Genomic DNA, 16140 nt, shown 5'->3' with positions numbered 1-16140 from the left:
TTTACAAGGCCAATTGCCCAACCCACTCATTAGGACTCCCTCTATCACTAGTAATACCCCACAACACCAGGAGGGTGAAGACTAGCACACACCTCCTCCGATACATGTGAAGTCAGACTCCGCCTCTTTTTGAGCTGCTGCTGATGCAGCATTGCCGAGTAGCATCACAGCGCTAACACTCGGAGGAAAGCGCAGCGACTCAGTTCTGATACATCAGCTCACAGACGCAGCCTTCTGCTGATCCACATCACCCTAGGAGTGATGAGGGGAAAGAGAGAGTGCCATCTATTGTACCCACCAAAAGAGAGAGCAAGACCAATTTTACTCTCTTAGGGCTCCGGCAGCTGATGGCACGCTGCATGACCGGGATTCGAAATAGCAATCTCCCGAACCCACATATATTTATATTAATGCTGTCATTATTGTATTATTCACAACTTCTTTGTATCATTGGGAAAGGGGGACAAAAAGAGTTGCGAGTGTTAATAAAGGACATGAACTCTAGCTCCATATTCCGCATTCACAACCTGGAAACAACCTGTAAATAAAACCTGCTAGCAAATCTGTGTGTGTGTGCATGATAGACATTTAATCCGTCTATTAGCACAATTAAGAAGTTATCTACCTTCTGAACTCATTATTAGTAAATCACTATCACCATGTTTATATTGCTAAATACAGCTAAAAATTGCTAATACAACAGCAGATTCTGTAAAATGAGTGAATTACAGGAATAGGTTGTGGTCAAATTAGATTAATCACACGCATTAACTTCTGTCTGTTTCTTTTACAGAGGAAGAAGAGGAGGAGGAAGAGTGTAGAGGTGAGGATGCAGACGAGGGTTTGGGATCAGGACTGACTCATGTTCTCAGCAATGAAGGCCTCAACTACCTGATGTATCGAGCTGATCAGGCAGAAAACACAAACAGCAGCAGCAGCAGCAACAGCAGTCCCACAGATTACTTCTCTACTACAGAGGACAGATGAAAAAAGGATAAAAGGACTGACCAAATATATATTTAGCCTGTAAATAATGAAAAGCTTTGTTTAATACTGGACTTTTTGACCCTCAAACACTTTTTAAAGAGAATTGAACATGCCACACGCTCCCTAAGTATGTATTTGTGCCTATCGAATGTTTTCTAAAATGAATTAAACATGTCAGACACTCCCTAACATTTTCTCTTCATATGGGATGCACTCTAAAGTGAGCTGAACAAATCATACACTCCCAAAAATATGTTTTTGTGCTTATCAGATGTTTTCAAATGTATGTTAAACATCAGACGCTCCCTAAAGTAATGTTTTAGGAATATTGTTTGTTGTTTAATGTTTTTGTGCCTATTTCATGTTTTCTCTGCATGTATACTAAAGTAAATACCTACGATATGTTTTCGTGCATATTGAATGCTTTCTAAAGCAAGTTGAACATGTCAGACACTCCCTATGGTAAATATGTGTTTTTCACTGTCATGCTTTCTAAAATAAGATGTTTAACACTACCTAAAATGTTTTTTTAAGTAAAATATTCTTTCCAAAGTCATATGAACATGTCAGACCAAGATATAAGTGTAATTTAGAACAATCAAAGAATGTATAAAGATGTAATTATGATATTTTTTTAATAAAATGTGGACACCCATGTTTAAATATATTTTCATTTATATGTCAGAAATGTTTTAAAATGTTAAAATGTTTTTTTTTATATATTTCTATCATACATTTAATTTAGTGAGTTGAATATAACAGATACTCCCTAATATATATTTTGTTCCTATTTTCCTATTTGCTTTCAAAAGTGATTTGCACATTTCTGATACTCTTAAAAGTAAATAGTTTTAACTGTCAGATGCTTTCTAACATGTCAGACGCTCCCTAAGCTTGGTTTTCCTACCAGTCAGATGCTTTCCTAGCTGACTTATACATGCCAGACCCTCCCTAAACTGTATGGCTTAGTACCAGTCAGACGCTCCCTAAACTGTGTTTTTTTCTGTCAGTCAGATGCTTTCTAAACTGACTTGAACATGTCAGGCGCTCCCTAAACTGTCTGTTAGTTTGTACTAGTCTGCAGTGACGCAAATCTGATTTTTTGCTCAATGTGGCTCAGATCAGATTTTTTTATAGCTGTGTGAACGCATTTTTTTTTTTTTCAAATCAGAATTGATTCACTTTGGCTACTGTGGTAGGCCCCTGGGGTTAGGGGCGTGACCACTGTGACCCGGAAGGAGGAAGCTCACAGAGATACACAGACACGGGGATTAAATGAACTCAAATCATACCTTTTATTTGCTTTTAACGCCCTCCACCACACCCAGAATAACTCAATTAAACATAGCTACCGCCCAGTGGGGCTCTAGAGTCTGTAGAGTTACGTAGTTTACTTTTACATGCTACATACGAGTCCGTGCAGCCTCAGCCCTCAGCTCCCCAGTGTAAGAGTTCTTCCCAAATGATGGCGGAGGCTGAGTATATATGCCTGTCTCAACTGGCGGCTCAATCAGCCCTCATGCGGGCCAGCTGAGACAGGCATGGCTTTGCGCTCTGGCGTGGGGCGGACCCACAACTCCCCCGCCTCCTCACGCCACACTACGTTTATATTACAAGTCACATTTTGTGAAATATATTTTTTTCCTATAAGCATATATAAGCGATATAAGCGTAATGCAGGGCACTCAAAGAATGTATAAACATGTAATTATTATATTTTTGTAATAAAAGTGTGGACACTCATGTTCAAATGCCTTTTCATTCATATGTCAGTTTTTCATATCATACTCTTTATTTAATGAATTATATTTTCGTATCAATGACACATTTTTTTGTATATATTGGATGTTTTTATAAAGCGAGATGAACATGTCAGACCCGTGTGTTTTTTGTACCAGTCAGATACTTTCTTAACCGACTTGAACATGTCAGACGCTCCCTAAAGCAGTGTGTTTTAGTACCAGTCAGACGCTTTCTTAACTGCATTGAACATGTCAGACGCTCCCTAAACTTTATGCTTTAGTACCAAACAGGCACTCCCTAAACTGTATGCTTTAGTACCAATCAGACACTCCCTAAACTTTTTTTTATACCAGTCAGACGCTTTCTAAACTGTCGTGAACATGTCAGGCGCTCCCTAAAGTGTATGCTTTAGTACCAATCAGACACTCCCTAAACTGTATGCTTTAGTACCAATCAGACACTCCCTAAACTGTTTTCGTACCAGTCAGACGCTTTCTAAACTGTCGTGAAAATGCCAGACGCTCCTTAAGCGGTGGGCTTTAGTACCAGTCAGACGCTTTCTTAACTGACTTGAACAAGTAAGACGCTCCCTAAAATCATGGGGTTTGTTGTACCCTTCAAGTGCTTAAACTTAAACATATCCTTAAATGTATTTTTTCATACCAGTCAATCGCTTTCTAAACTGACTGGACATTTTACTGTACAATATTTTTGTTCTAAAGATGTTTATTGCTTATTACATGTTTTCTAAAGTTAAACTTGTCAGATACACCCTAAGATTGTTTTTTTGTATATATTGGATGTCAGACCCTCCCTAAGGTCTGTGCTTTAGGACCAGTCAGACGCTTTCTAAAGTGACTTCACCATGAGGCTTTCCTGACTGGAACATGTCAGACACTCCCTAAGATGTTGGGGATTGTTGTACCATTCAGACACTCCCTAAGCTATGCTTTCTTATCAATGACTATAATTTTTTTATAAAAAATATTTCACAGTCATTGTACCCATCGGACGCTTTCTTAAGTGACTTGAACATGTCAGACGCTCCCTAAACTGCGTGCTTTAATACCCAACGCTTTCTAAAGTGATTTGAACATGTCAGACGCTCCCTTAACTGTGTGTTTTTTCGTCCCAGTCAGACGCTTTCTAAACTGACTTGAAAATGTCAGACACTCCCTAAACTGTGTGAATTTCGTACCAGTCAGACGCCTTCTAAACTGACTTGAACATGTTAGACACTCCCTAAACTGTGTGTTTTTTTTTTCGTACCAGTCAGACGCCTTCTAAACTGACTTGAACATGTCAGACACTGCCTAAACTGTGTTATTGCACCAGTCAGCTCTCCCTTAACTGCGTGCTGTAATACCAGACGCTTTCTTAATTGACTTGAACATGTCAGACGCTCCCTAAACTGTGTTTTTGCATCACTCAGACGCTTTCGAAAGCTCCCTAAGCTGTGTGTTTTCGTGTACCAGACGCTTTCTAAACTGTTTTGAACTTGTCAGACCCTCCCTTAACTGTGTGTTTTTTCGTCCCAGTCAGACGCTTTCTAAACTGATTTGAACATGTCAGACGCTCCCTCGGTGGGCTGTGTGTCACGTGATTTGCTAGAGGAGCAGCATGGCGGACACATGCGCCGCTCCTAAACAAACTCCGGCTGTTTTGAGCTCGTAGTTCAGCGCGTTATTCCTGTTTTTAATCCGGTTACAGGCCGGGAGAGCGCCGTTTAACGCTGGATATCGGATGTAATTGTGAGGAGAGGCATGGACGAGGGGAATAAACTGCAGTTCCCGTCTCTCCCTGCGAGCAAGGAGGACCAACTGGTAACGTTTACTGTATTAAATCACATTTCACAGATTTCAGCTCTAATATTTACTTCTAATTCTCACTATTAACACTAATATCAGCACTTCAGGTGGTCCTTTTGTTTTGGCAAGTCATGCAGCTCGCTATTTTGGGTGGAAGCCACGTAACTAGTGCAGGGCTGAAGTTGCATTCCTCCAAATTCTCCAGTCCACCTTAAATGTTACTGCATTTAAGGTGGAATGGACTGCATGCCAACTTTAGCTTTGTGATATAGTATCTTAAAGTGAAATGGCTCACTGTTAAAAAAAAAACATCAAAGCATTAAAAATCTTAGAGATTATGTAGGAGTATTACAATGCACATCTTAAAACTGGGGTTGCCAGAGTCATTCCTGGGATCCCCCACACTGTGCATAATTAAGGTTAGTTAATTTAACGTATTGTGTGTAATTATAATGGTTCACTAGTATAAAGGTACGATCTTAGAGATGCACCCCCTTGTACAGCAGGTGGAGTACCAGTCAAAAGTTTGGACACACCTCATTCAATCCCATTGAATGTGTTTTAATTTCTTTTTTTGATTTGTTACATTGTAAAAATTAATATAATATATTAAAGCTAGATCAAGAATTTCTTGTCTCTTAATAAAGTGTTTGAGAGCATCAGTTAAAGTAAAGTAGTGAAGAGGTAGAGTTACAGGTATACAGTGAATAGTGAATATTTGAGTAATGTTCTAATTCAGATTATGAGAAGCAACAACTACTCAACTAAATAAAGAAAAAAATAAGTTGCTATGAAAAGAAGAATGTCAAGAACTTTGAAAATATCCTCAAGTGCAGTCACCACAAAGACCATCGAATCTATCTTAATGATAAAACTGGCACTCATCAGGGCCACTCTGCGAAGAAGCATTTATATAAGAGTATCTAAAAGCTTCTTCACAAAGTATTTTGGTTTGTTTAACACTGTTTTTAAGTTACTACATGATTCATTATGTGTTCCTACATAGTCTAATAGATCACTTCACTATTCATTTATAATGTAGGAAAAATCTAGAAAATAAAAACATTGAGTGGGAAGGGTGGGCAGCTTTGACTGGTAGCTACAGTGCATCTGGGAAAAATGTATAGCTCTTACCTTTTTCCAGTGATTCTTAATTACAGTTTAGATTTTTTGTTCTTACAAAACAAATTGAATATGTCAGTTGAGTTTGTTTTACCCTTCAGATGCTTCTTAAGCTGTGTTTTCATACCTGTCAAGTGCTTTCTAAACTCACTTAAACATGTCAGACACCCTCTTAGGTATGGAGGTTGGTGTTGGTTTGTGGTACCATTTTTAGACGCTCCCTAAACTGTGCTTTCTTTTTTTTTTGTACCAATCGGAGGCTTTCTTAACTAACTTAATCATTTCAGACCCTCCCTAAGATGTTGAGGTTTGTTGTACCCTTTAGATGCTCCTTAAACTGTGTATTGTGTACCAGTCAGACGCTTTCTTAAAGCAGCACTAGGTAGGATTTCTTTGATTTTTGATCTTTTTAAAGAAGTAAAATTACAGCTTGAAACTCACTGCAGCGCTGCATTGAGGTGTAATAGGAGGAATAGCGGTGCTCTCGTGTCTGTGCCGGAGCTCCTCTGAGCTCAAACCAGACTCTGTGAGTTTTCCGAGGCGGCCGCGACCAACGCTCGCGAGAACTGCGACCTGCTTTCCGACCTTTAGTTCTAACAGTTCTACAAGGACTACTGGTTCATTCTTTACAAACTAACATACAGACACTGGCAGAAGCTGGAAAGAGACCGAATATGTCTGTGAAAGCAAGAAAACGAGAAAGAGAAACTAATCCGTCTGAAACATTTATTACACTCTGCAACTGTAGGGGGCACAAAATCTCAATCCTACATAGTGGAGCTTTAACTAACGTAATAATTTCAGACACTCCCTATATAAGACAGTAAAAAAGTAGAACCCTGATGTGATAATTAGGGGTGGGTGATATGGCACCATATTTCAGGGTATAATATTGTTCACCATATTCAGAAACGTTGCCGATATTATTGCGTATGATACGATATGACACACCGCTTGTGAGACCCTCCCTAAGCTGTGTTTTCCTATCAGTCAGATGCTTTCTTTTCTGACATGAACTTGTCAGATGCTCCCTAAGCCTCCCTTGTGATGGGCTATTTCATATGAATGGAAATTGGGAAATTGGCCATCCTAACTGATCTTCTCCTCTGTTTCAGGACTGGTCGTATCCAATGAGGAGAGAGATGCAGGTGAGTGAGCTTACTGTTTTTAATCCCTTATTTCCTGCTGTTTATGGATTTATTTTTTAATGCATTTTGTGTTGATCTTGTAGGAAATCCTCCCTGGCCTCTTTCTGGGTCCCTACTCAGCTGCAATGAAGAGCAAGGTGAGATGATTTTTTGCTGAAAGACGCTGGTTAAGGTTGAGCTTTTGTTGGTGCATCAAGAGTTCACGTTCATTAAATTTGTCTTTGCTGTAAATTGAATACAGTGACTGGATGGTAAAAGGACTGATAAGGGCAAGATAAGACCTGCATAAAAGGTGCATTGGTGCATTAATCTTACTTAGGTTTAACAAACAGGAGCTGCATTTCATGCCAGCTGTGAAGCATGGGGGTGGATGTATCATGCTTTAGGGTTTTGGTGCTGCTAGTGGAAAAAATGTATTTAAAAAAACAAAAAGTATGCACATAGTAAATTATTACTGTATAATGCAATGGGTCCTGTATTAGAGATCTATAGGCGAGTTGTTGATTTAGGGTACGTCAGTGTGTCTTTGCTATCGAAACAATGGGAAAAGTACACCCTGCCTGGATTGGAATACGCAAAAGGCATGTACTAATTCTCTTAATTAATCATGGGTGTGGTTAATTTTGGACGTAATGTGAAATAAACCAATCAGAGTGTCACTTGCTCATCATTCCCTTTAAGAGTCAGGTGAGCTCTGACTTTGGTGAATTGCTATTTTACAACTCTTCTCAGCAGAGGAAACTGAGCTGCTGGTTGACGCTGTGAAGGAGCTCCAGCAGCTCATTTACGGGAACAGCAATGTTATTTTATTTACTATTCTGTTTATTGTTGATGTAAAAGTTGGGTTTGTGCTGCTGTTTGTCCCTATGTGTGCAACAGTTGGGGTGTACAGGTGTTGGGTACGTGCCTCTGTTGACTGGTACTTTTGGCAGTGTGGGCAGTGTGCCAAGTCCTGCTGGAAAATGAAATCTGCGTCTCCATAAACGTTGTCAGTAGCAGAGGGAAGCATGAAGTGCTGTAAGATTTTGTGGGGAAAAAAAACTGCACTGACTTTAGACTTGATAGTAAAACACAGTGGATCAACACCAGCAGATGACAGACATGTCTCTCCATACCATCACTGATCATCAGTACATTTTACATTTCATTTAAAGTAAATCAAAGGGATCAGAGTCTGGAGGAAGAGTGGAGAGACACACAGTCCAAACTGCTCGAGGTCTAGTGTGAAGTTTCCACCAATCAGTGATGGTTTAGAGAGACATGTCATCTGCTGGTGTTGATCCACTGTGTTTTATTATCAAGTCTAAAGTCAGTGCAGTTTTGTTTTCCCACAAAATCTTACAGCACTTCATATCTTACAGCTTCCCTCTGATACTGACAACTTTTATAGAAATGCAGATTTTATTTTCCAGCAGGATTTGGCACACTGCCCACACTGCCAAAAGAACCAATTGGTCTTATTATATAATATTCTAATTTTCTCATATACTGATTTTTGGGTTTTTATTGGCAATAAAATAAATAAACTCTTAAAATAGATCTCTCTGTGTTTAATACATCTATATAATATATGAGATTCACATTTTGAACTATGTGAACTGGTGATTCCTGAATTTACTGAAATCACTTATTAATAATATTAGTGATTTTCTCTGTAGCTCTCGATGCTGGAGAAACAGGGAATCACTCACATCGTCTGCGTCAGGCAGGACATCGAGGCCAACTTCATCAAGCCAAATTTCCCCCTCAAATTTAGGTACTGTTTTCATTACAGCTGATTTTATTAATGCAGGAGATCTGAGGAGCTGATCAGGAACGATCTCCTGATGTGATTCTGTTTCTGCTGTTTCTGCTGTTTGCAGGTACCTAGTTTTAGATATTGCAGATAATCCTGTGGAGAACATTATTAGACATTTCCCGGTGGTGAGTGCTCTTTTTTAATACTGGTTCATTTAACTCAGACAATGATTATTAATATATTTATTATAATGGGTTTTCTCTTTTATTTCTTACACAGACTAAAGAGTTCATCGATGGATGTTTAGAGAGCGGAGGTAACAATCTGACTTCCTTTTTTCCCCTCAGTCTCAGTAATTTCACTTTGACTTTATTATCTTATCTTTTAGCAACAGCTGGAATTCCCATTCCCATTTCCAAGTAACTAATTTTGAAATCTGCTTAAAACTATCCTGCCTAATCATTCTTGTGCTCGAGGGTTTACTTAAATTGATAGTGACTTAAATTTAAGACATTTGCGCTGTAAACGTCTTCTTGTGCACTTTTAAAGCTCTAAAAATGACTCGTTTTAAACGTCAGAGCTCTCCTTATTCTACTAATGAAGCGTGGAGCTACTTTGAGCCTGAATAACAGTGAAAAAAGCGTGAGGCATGCCTCGTCTTACTCAGTCTAAAGCCTGTTTGGGCAAAGAGCACAAAATACTGTATCTCAGAAAGCTGCAGGAGAGTGGAGGAGATCTATTATACAAAGGTTAGTACTCTTTATCATGTTTTACTACAGCAAAAGTCCATTTTAAAAAGTAGTTCCCCTTTAAACCCCCTAACCAGAGTTTATACTCCCGTCAAGATTAATCTGTTCAACTCCACCTGAAAAGCTCTGCTTATTACCTGATATTTTAACCAGCAAATCAATAAAACCAGAGTCAAACTAAACCGGATTGACTCACTGTTCACTCTTCTTAAATTTAAATTTAAAAGGTGATTAAAAACAATAAACTCAACATCAGCATTAATCGATTAAGATGATTGATTAATGCTGTATTACATGTATTGCATGTATTAGTGTGTGGAAGAACAGAATGAAGCTCAGTAAGCGTTATTATTATTATGATTTTACTGTGTAGTTCAGAGATGTGCTGATCATAAAGAAACAAAGCTCTGCTGTGTTAAAACTGCTCCTCTGTCTGAATGCAGGATAGACATGCAGGATAAATTACACTACAGATGAACAGATGGATTGTTATCATGGGAAAACCAGAAACCGCCTGATGTAAAATAATTAGTGCCACAGAACTTTATGCTCTTTAACATGTAATGTTTTTTTGTTTTTCAGGAAAGGTTCTTGTTCATGGAAATGCAGGGATTTCTAGAAGGTAGGTGCTGACATTGGCTGTGATGATGTTTATAACAAAAAATATATATATATGTATAGTTGTGAAATTACATGCTTGCTTGACCTTGCTCTGACTGACTCCAGATTCAATCCTGTCTTTTTCTTTTGTTTCAGCGCTGCCTTAGTTATTGCTTACCTTATGGAGACGTTCGGGGTGAAATACAGGTAATGATTAAAAGCTAATTCAACTAAACTCAAAGAATAAACTATAAAGAATCTATTTAGAGTATAAAACTTCTGGTACACCAACACATGTGGATATATATAATTATTTATTAAACAAAAAAAGTGTTAAACAAACCAGAATTTGTTTTATATTTTACATTCTTTAAAGTAGCATGTTTTACACATCTCTGCTGGATTCTCTCAGTCAGCTTTATGAGGTAGAGTCACCTGGAATTCAGGCTTTCAGTTAACAGCTGTGCTGAACTCATCAAGAGTTAATTACTTGAATTTCTTGTCTCTTAATAAAGTGTTTGAGAGCATCAGTTAAAGTAAAGTAGTGAAGAGGTAGAGTTACAGGTATACAGTGAATAGTGAATATTTGAATAATGTTCTAATCCAGATTATGAGAAGAAACAACTACTCAACTAAATAAAGAAAAAAATGATTTTAGAGAAAATGAAGGTCAGTCAATCTGAAAAGAAGAATTTCTTCAACATTTATAATGGTGAAACTGGCACTCATCAGGACTGCCCCAGAAAAGGAAGAGCAAGAGCTTCCTCTGTTGTACAGGATAAGATCAGCTGAGTTACCAGCCTCAGAAACCACAAGTTAACTTGAGTATTTTGGTTTGTTTAACACTTTTAAGTTACTACATGATTCCTTATGTGTCCCTTCTTAGTCTATAAATAAATTAAAAATATTTTTATTATTACATAACATTTTATTTGTAATTTTTCAATTGACCAACTCATTCAAAGTGCAGATTGTTCTTGTATAATTGTATAAATGTATAATGGTATATCAGGGGTGTCCAAACTACGGAGGTATTTTAGAAATAGGATGAAAGTTGGCCCGCTGTTAAGCAGGTTTTTATAATGTGAGATTCAAAGTTTGAACGCTAGGTGTCAGAAACGAGCCAAAGAGTCTAAAAGCGGAGAGAATGCGCATTTCTAGCGCAGAAAAACAGGCCAAAGAGTCTAAAAGCGGAGAGGGTGCGCATTTCTAGCGCAAAAAAAACGTGCCAAAGAGTCTAAAAGCGGAGAGGGTGCGCATTTCTAGCGCAGAAAAACGGGGCAAAGAGTCTAAAAGCGGAGAGAGTGTGCATTTCTAGGGCAGAAAAACGGGCCAAAGAGTCTAAAAGCGGAGAGAGTGCGCATTTCTAGCGCAGAAAAACGGGCCAAAGAGTCTAAAAGCGGAGAGAGTGCGCATTTCTAGCGCAGAAAAACGGGCCAAAGAGTCTAAAAGCGGAGAGTGTTCAGTTGTAGTGCAGAAAAACGGGCCAAAGAGACTTAGTTGCCATAATTAAGGAGCTTAATATTAAGAGACATCATGATATTAAACATCAATTTGATAAATCTTAGTTTACACAACACTGTCAAAGATAAAGATAGTAAGTCAAGTAAAATGGTATGTAAATGAAATAATCAGGGAACTGTATTATTTAAAGTGGTATATTTCATTATGTGTTTTATTACAGAGTCTGTGGCCCGTGACTTCAAATATATTTCTCCTTCTGGCCCCCAACAAAAAAAGTTTGGACACCCCTGGTATAAATGTATAATTGCTGTACTGTAATAATTACTGTGATGTTGTAATGTGCTGTAAAGTGTATTGAGTGCATTAGTTTGCTCCTGAGAGGTGATTAAAGCAGAAAGCCTGTAGCTCATACAGTTAATATATGATTATTATTAATATTTAAACAGGTATTTTACCTCCGTCACTGAGAGAGTATAGAGTAGTTATGAGTGGATGAGGATATAGACTGGGTTATATATGAATCTGTTTCTCTGTAGAGACGCTTTCAGCCACGTTCAGGAGAGGAGGTTCTGCATCAACCCCAACGTGGGCTTCGTCCATCAGCTACAGGTGTGTTTAAATATCCACACAGTAAATCAGCAGCCAATCAGTGTCCGGCTCAGACTGCTGAACTGATCATCTGATCTGATCTGATCTGATCTGTCTGTGTTCAGGAATATGAAGCGATCTATCTCGCCCGGCTAACCATTAAAATGATGTCACCCATCCAGCTGGGACGCTCCTTCTCCATCCAAGCAGGAATGCCAGGTCAGCAGATTATCTGATTTTGCTATTTACAGGTTTATGTTTGAGTAAAATGAACATTGTTGTTTTATTCTATAAACTACAGACAACATTTCTCCCAAATTCCAAATAAAAATATTCTCATTTAGAGCATTTATTTACAGAAAATGAGAAATGTCTGAAATAACAAAAAAAGATGTCTCGTCTTATATCGCATATGAAAATATATCGATATTTCTTAAATCTTGATATATCGCCATATCGTATCGTACGCAATAATATCCCAAACATTTTTGAATATGCTGAACAATTTTATATCCTAAAAAATTTAATACCATATCACCCACCCCTAATTATTATATATAACACATCAGGGTACTTTTTTATTTATTTATTTATTTTTTATTATTATTATTATTATTAACTGTTTTTAAAAAAAGAAAAAAAATCACACTGTTCTCATTATTTTCAACTATAAATCTACTAGAGACAGATTATATCTTTCCAGTATCATTTAATTTACTTTAACCCTGGATATATGGAGATATCTGGAGTGCGTTATTAATATTATTAGTATTATCACATCATTTTGTCATATCCCCAAGAGTATTGTTATCGCGAAAATACCATGAAATTACTTGGTATAACTGAATTGAATTACGTAACTTTTGAAATTATGTAACTTTTTTTAATGATATTCAAATTTTTTATATAATTTTATTTCAAATTTTTCCCATTTTCTCCCCAATTTACACGGCCAATTACCCAACCCACTCATTAGGACTCCCCCTATCACTAGTGATGCCCCAACACACCAGGAGGGTAAAGACTAACACATGCTTCCTCCGATACATGTGAAGCCAGCCACCGCTTCTTTTCGAGCTGCTGCTGATGCTGTAGCATTACCGAGTAGCATCACAGCGCTAACGCTCGGAGGAAAGCGCAGCGGCTCAGCTCCGGTACATCAGCTCACAGACGCCCTGTGCTGCAGACATCACCGTAGGAGTGATGTGGGGAAAGAGCGCCACCTACCCACCCGGAGAGAGCAGGGCCAATTGTGCTCCCTCTGAGCGCCGGCAGCTTGATGACAAAGCTGCATGAGCTGGGGTTCAAACCTGCGACCTCCCGCTCATAGTGGCAGCGCTTTAGACCGCTGGACCACTCGGCGCCCCATGATATTCTAATTTTTGAGATGCACTAGTGTAGTCTATAGCTGTACAGCACTGTTGTGTGTATATATTATATATATTATATTTAATTTTATTATATTATTTATATTATATTTAGTAAATATATATGAATGTTTTTTATGCATGTATTGATTTGTCTGTAGCTGTACGTGTAAAAAAGGTGTGTGTGTGTGTTTTGTGTTTTTTCAGGGAGTCTAAAGCGAACACTAGAGGAGGATGAAGATTTTGGGAATATGCAAGTACAGACGGCACAGAACGGATAGGCTCTAGTTTCTGGGTGCTTTAGCTGCGGTGAACTTCTTCTTTTTTTTACATTTTTATGGGGTTTAAAAATGTAAATACTGAAACTTTTGTATAGAGGATGGGGTGGGCGGGGCTGCTCGTCGAGACGGGGGCGGGGTTTGATAAATATTTTGGTTTTGTTTCGTTTTTTTCATGTTTTTTTTCAGCCGTATGCACTGATGAGGTTTTTTGCAGTTTTATAGTATTTAACGCATTTTGCATTTGCAGCGGGACAGTATTGCAATAATGCTCTTTTGATACTTGAACTACTATTATTTTTGCTGGACGTTCGAGTTTGAATAAGGGAAAGAAATTGTTGAAGGGGGAGGGGGTGATGTTGGGAATAGGATGAATTAGAAAGGAATGGGATGGGACGGGATGAGAATATCAGTAGGAAGAAAGAAATGCTTGTGAGAATTAACAATCTGCTCAATAAAAAAACATAAAGGTGGCTGAATTTTTTGTTTTTTGGTGTTGAATGTTTGTTTTGTCTTCTTCAAACAAATACAGTCCCCTCTAAAATTAATAAAACAGTGATCCAATACAATCCATTTATTTCTGCTTTAGTAGACAAAAAAATTTGGGTTTGAGAAATGATTAAAATATTAATATGAGGAAAAAGATCATTTTTTAGCTTTTCAGGGTTCGAACGGTCATATAAAAAAATTGGAAAAATCATGGAATCATAGCAATTTCCAGTCCTGGTTAAATTCTTAAAAAATAAAAACACCCATTAAGTTTTGGAAAAGTCATGGAAATTTTGTAATTGTAGTATTTTTGTTTTATTTGTAAAAAAAAAAAAATAAAATAATGATTTACTTTAAATATTAGCTAGCTAGCTGCGTGGGTCCTACTCTGATTGGAGTTTTAGCTGCACTATAACTGTAAATATACACTGGGAAAATGATAATTTAATGCTGTCTGTCTTCATTCAGACAAAAATAAGGCATATATGTATTCATATATATATTCAGCTAGTAAAATGTGTGATATTTCACTGTTTTTTTTAATCCATTTATCCATGTTCTGCAATCAGTGGCCCTATCTTTTCCGAGTGGCTTGCAAAAGTATTCATACCCCTTGAACTTTTTCACATTTTGTCACTTTACAACTTAGAACAAATACATTAAAATTTAAATACATTTTATTGAGATTTTAACACAAATTAGCACATAATTGTGAAGTGGAACAAAATAGATACATGGTATTCGAAAAATGTATGCAGTACAAATCTGAAAAGTGTGATGTATCAATACTTATTAGAGCCGCGTTTCACTGCAATTACAACTGCAAGACTCTTGGGGTTTGTCTCCACCAGCTTTGAGTATCTAGAAACTCTAAAAGTTTTCATGTCTCTTCACAGAAGATCAGTGGGATTTAGGTCTTTAAGGACTTTGACTGCATCATTCTAACACAAGAATATTCGTAGATCTGAACCATTACAGCTCCACTGTAGCTCTGTACTGCTGTATGTTTAGGGTCATCGTCTTGCCGGAAGGTCTCAAGTCTTTTACAGCCTCCAACACGTTTTATTTTTCCAGGATTGTTCTGTATTTATTTATCTCCATCCGTCTTCAGTCCATCAACTCTGACCAGCTTCCTAAATCTGTCCCTGCTGAAGAAAGGCTTATCCCCACAGCATGATGCTGCCACCACCATGTTTCACAGTGGGGATGGTGTGTTCATGGTGTTATAAGTAGTGTTACTTTTCCGCCACATATAGCACTTTGCATTTAGGCTGAAAATAGTTTAAATTTGGTCTCATCTGACCACAGAACCTTCTTCCAACTTCCAGAACTAATTATGTCTTTCTTTAAACAGTGGATTTCTTCCTGCCACTCTTCCATAAAGGCCTGGATCTCTGCAGCTCCTCCAGAGTGATCATGAGCCTCTTGTCTGCTTCTCTGACCAGTGTTGCTTGATCATTTTAAAAAAGCACTACAATCCCACAGTACCTTTCACTGTGAGTTGATCTTCACCTTCAACATTAGATAATTCACTTCAGAGTAACATATTTTTGGTTTTCAAAAAATATTTATTATTTTTACCCTTTTCCCCCGAGCATACATTCAAAACCCATACACTGCTGTACTCCTGTAACAAGCTATTACACCTCTTATTACATTATATATCATTTATAGCATTTTACCCGAACCCTGGTTCTGATTTTACATGCAGCCGACACACCTGATCCACCTAATCAGCTCATTTAATGTCAGGTTCACACTACACACTTTTTTTTAATGATCGTCTTAAAAAAACTAATCTAAGGCAAATTTTGGAGAATCTCTAGGCGAACGCTCGCTCAGTGGTGTGGTGCGAACTACTGAAAGATGATCGCAGACGGCTGGCTAACATCTAGCATGTTTACTATCTGATCCAGTCGGCGACTGGGAGTCAAAGGTAGCAACTACCATGTAGGAAAAGAGAGCCGCACGTTTAAAATGAATCTCCTTTAGGACTAGTCTGATCACTTTCTATTTCCCTGTTTTATCACTGTTAAACTCTAGAGGGAGCTCACTAGTG

At 37.9% G+C, this 16140-nt stretch overlaps 2 protein-coding genes across 2 annotated transcripts in view; both read left to right on the top strand.

The window, feature by feature from the left end:
• ros1 (c-ros oncogene 1, receptor tyrosine kinase) overlaps nt 1–2730 on the top strand; it is a 36801-nt gene extending 34071 nt beyond the window's left edge. The window contains exon 28 of the mRNA XM_022673301.2: nt 794–2730. Coding sequence (XP_022529022.2) covers nt 794–987 — 194 coding nt within the window. The 3' untranslated portion in view covers nt 988–2730. The remainder of the gene's footprint in view (nt 1–793) is intronic.
• A 1572-nt stretch (nt 2731–4302) lies between these two features.
• Nucleotides 4303–14071, top strand: styx (serine/threonine/tyrosine interacting protein). Its single transcript, XM_022673302.2, has 11 exons — nt 4303–4553; nt 6776–6808; nt 6892–6945; nt 8467–8564; nt 8671–8731; nt 8826–8862; nt 9878–9917; nt 10052–10102; nt 11896–11968; nt 12073–12166; nt 13522–14071. The coding sequence occupies exons 1-11, from the start codon at nt 4494–4496 to the stop codon at nt 13593–13595; spliced, it is 675 nt and encodes a 224-aa protein (XP_022529023.1). The 5' UTR covers nt 4303–4493; the 3' UTR covers nt 13596–14071.
• Nucleotides 14072–16140: the final 2069 nt, after the last annotated feature.

This window comes from Astyanax mexicanus, chromosome 14, assembly GCF_023375975.1.
Source record: "Astyanax mexicanus isolate ESR-SI-001 chromosome 14, AstMex3_surface, whole genome shotgun sequence".
Classification (NCBI taxonomy): Eukaryota; Metazoa; Chordata; class Actinopteri; order Characiformes; family Acestrorhamphidae; genus Astyanax; species Astyanax mexicanus.
The sequence above is the reverse complement of the archived record's forward strand: the minus strand, read 5'-3'. Positions and strand labels throughout refer to the sequence as shown.

What these genes read in the sequence shown, in the direction of transcription:
- styx (XM_022673302.2), top strand. Translation starts at nt 4,494, where the DNA reads ATGGACGAGGGGAATAAACTGCAGTTCCCGTCTCTCCCTGCGAGCAAG. An exon ending in CAATGAGGAGAGAGATGCAG is followed by an intron (nt 6,809 to 6,891) that starts GTGAGTGAGCTT and finishes TTGATCTTGTAG; the next exon opens with GAAATCCTCCCTGGCCTCTT. An exon ending in TGGATGTTTAGAGAGCGGAG is followed by an intron (nt 8,863 to 9,877) that starts GTAACAATCTGA and finishes TTTGTTTTTCAG; the next exon opens with GAAAGGTTCTTGTTCATGGA.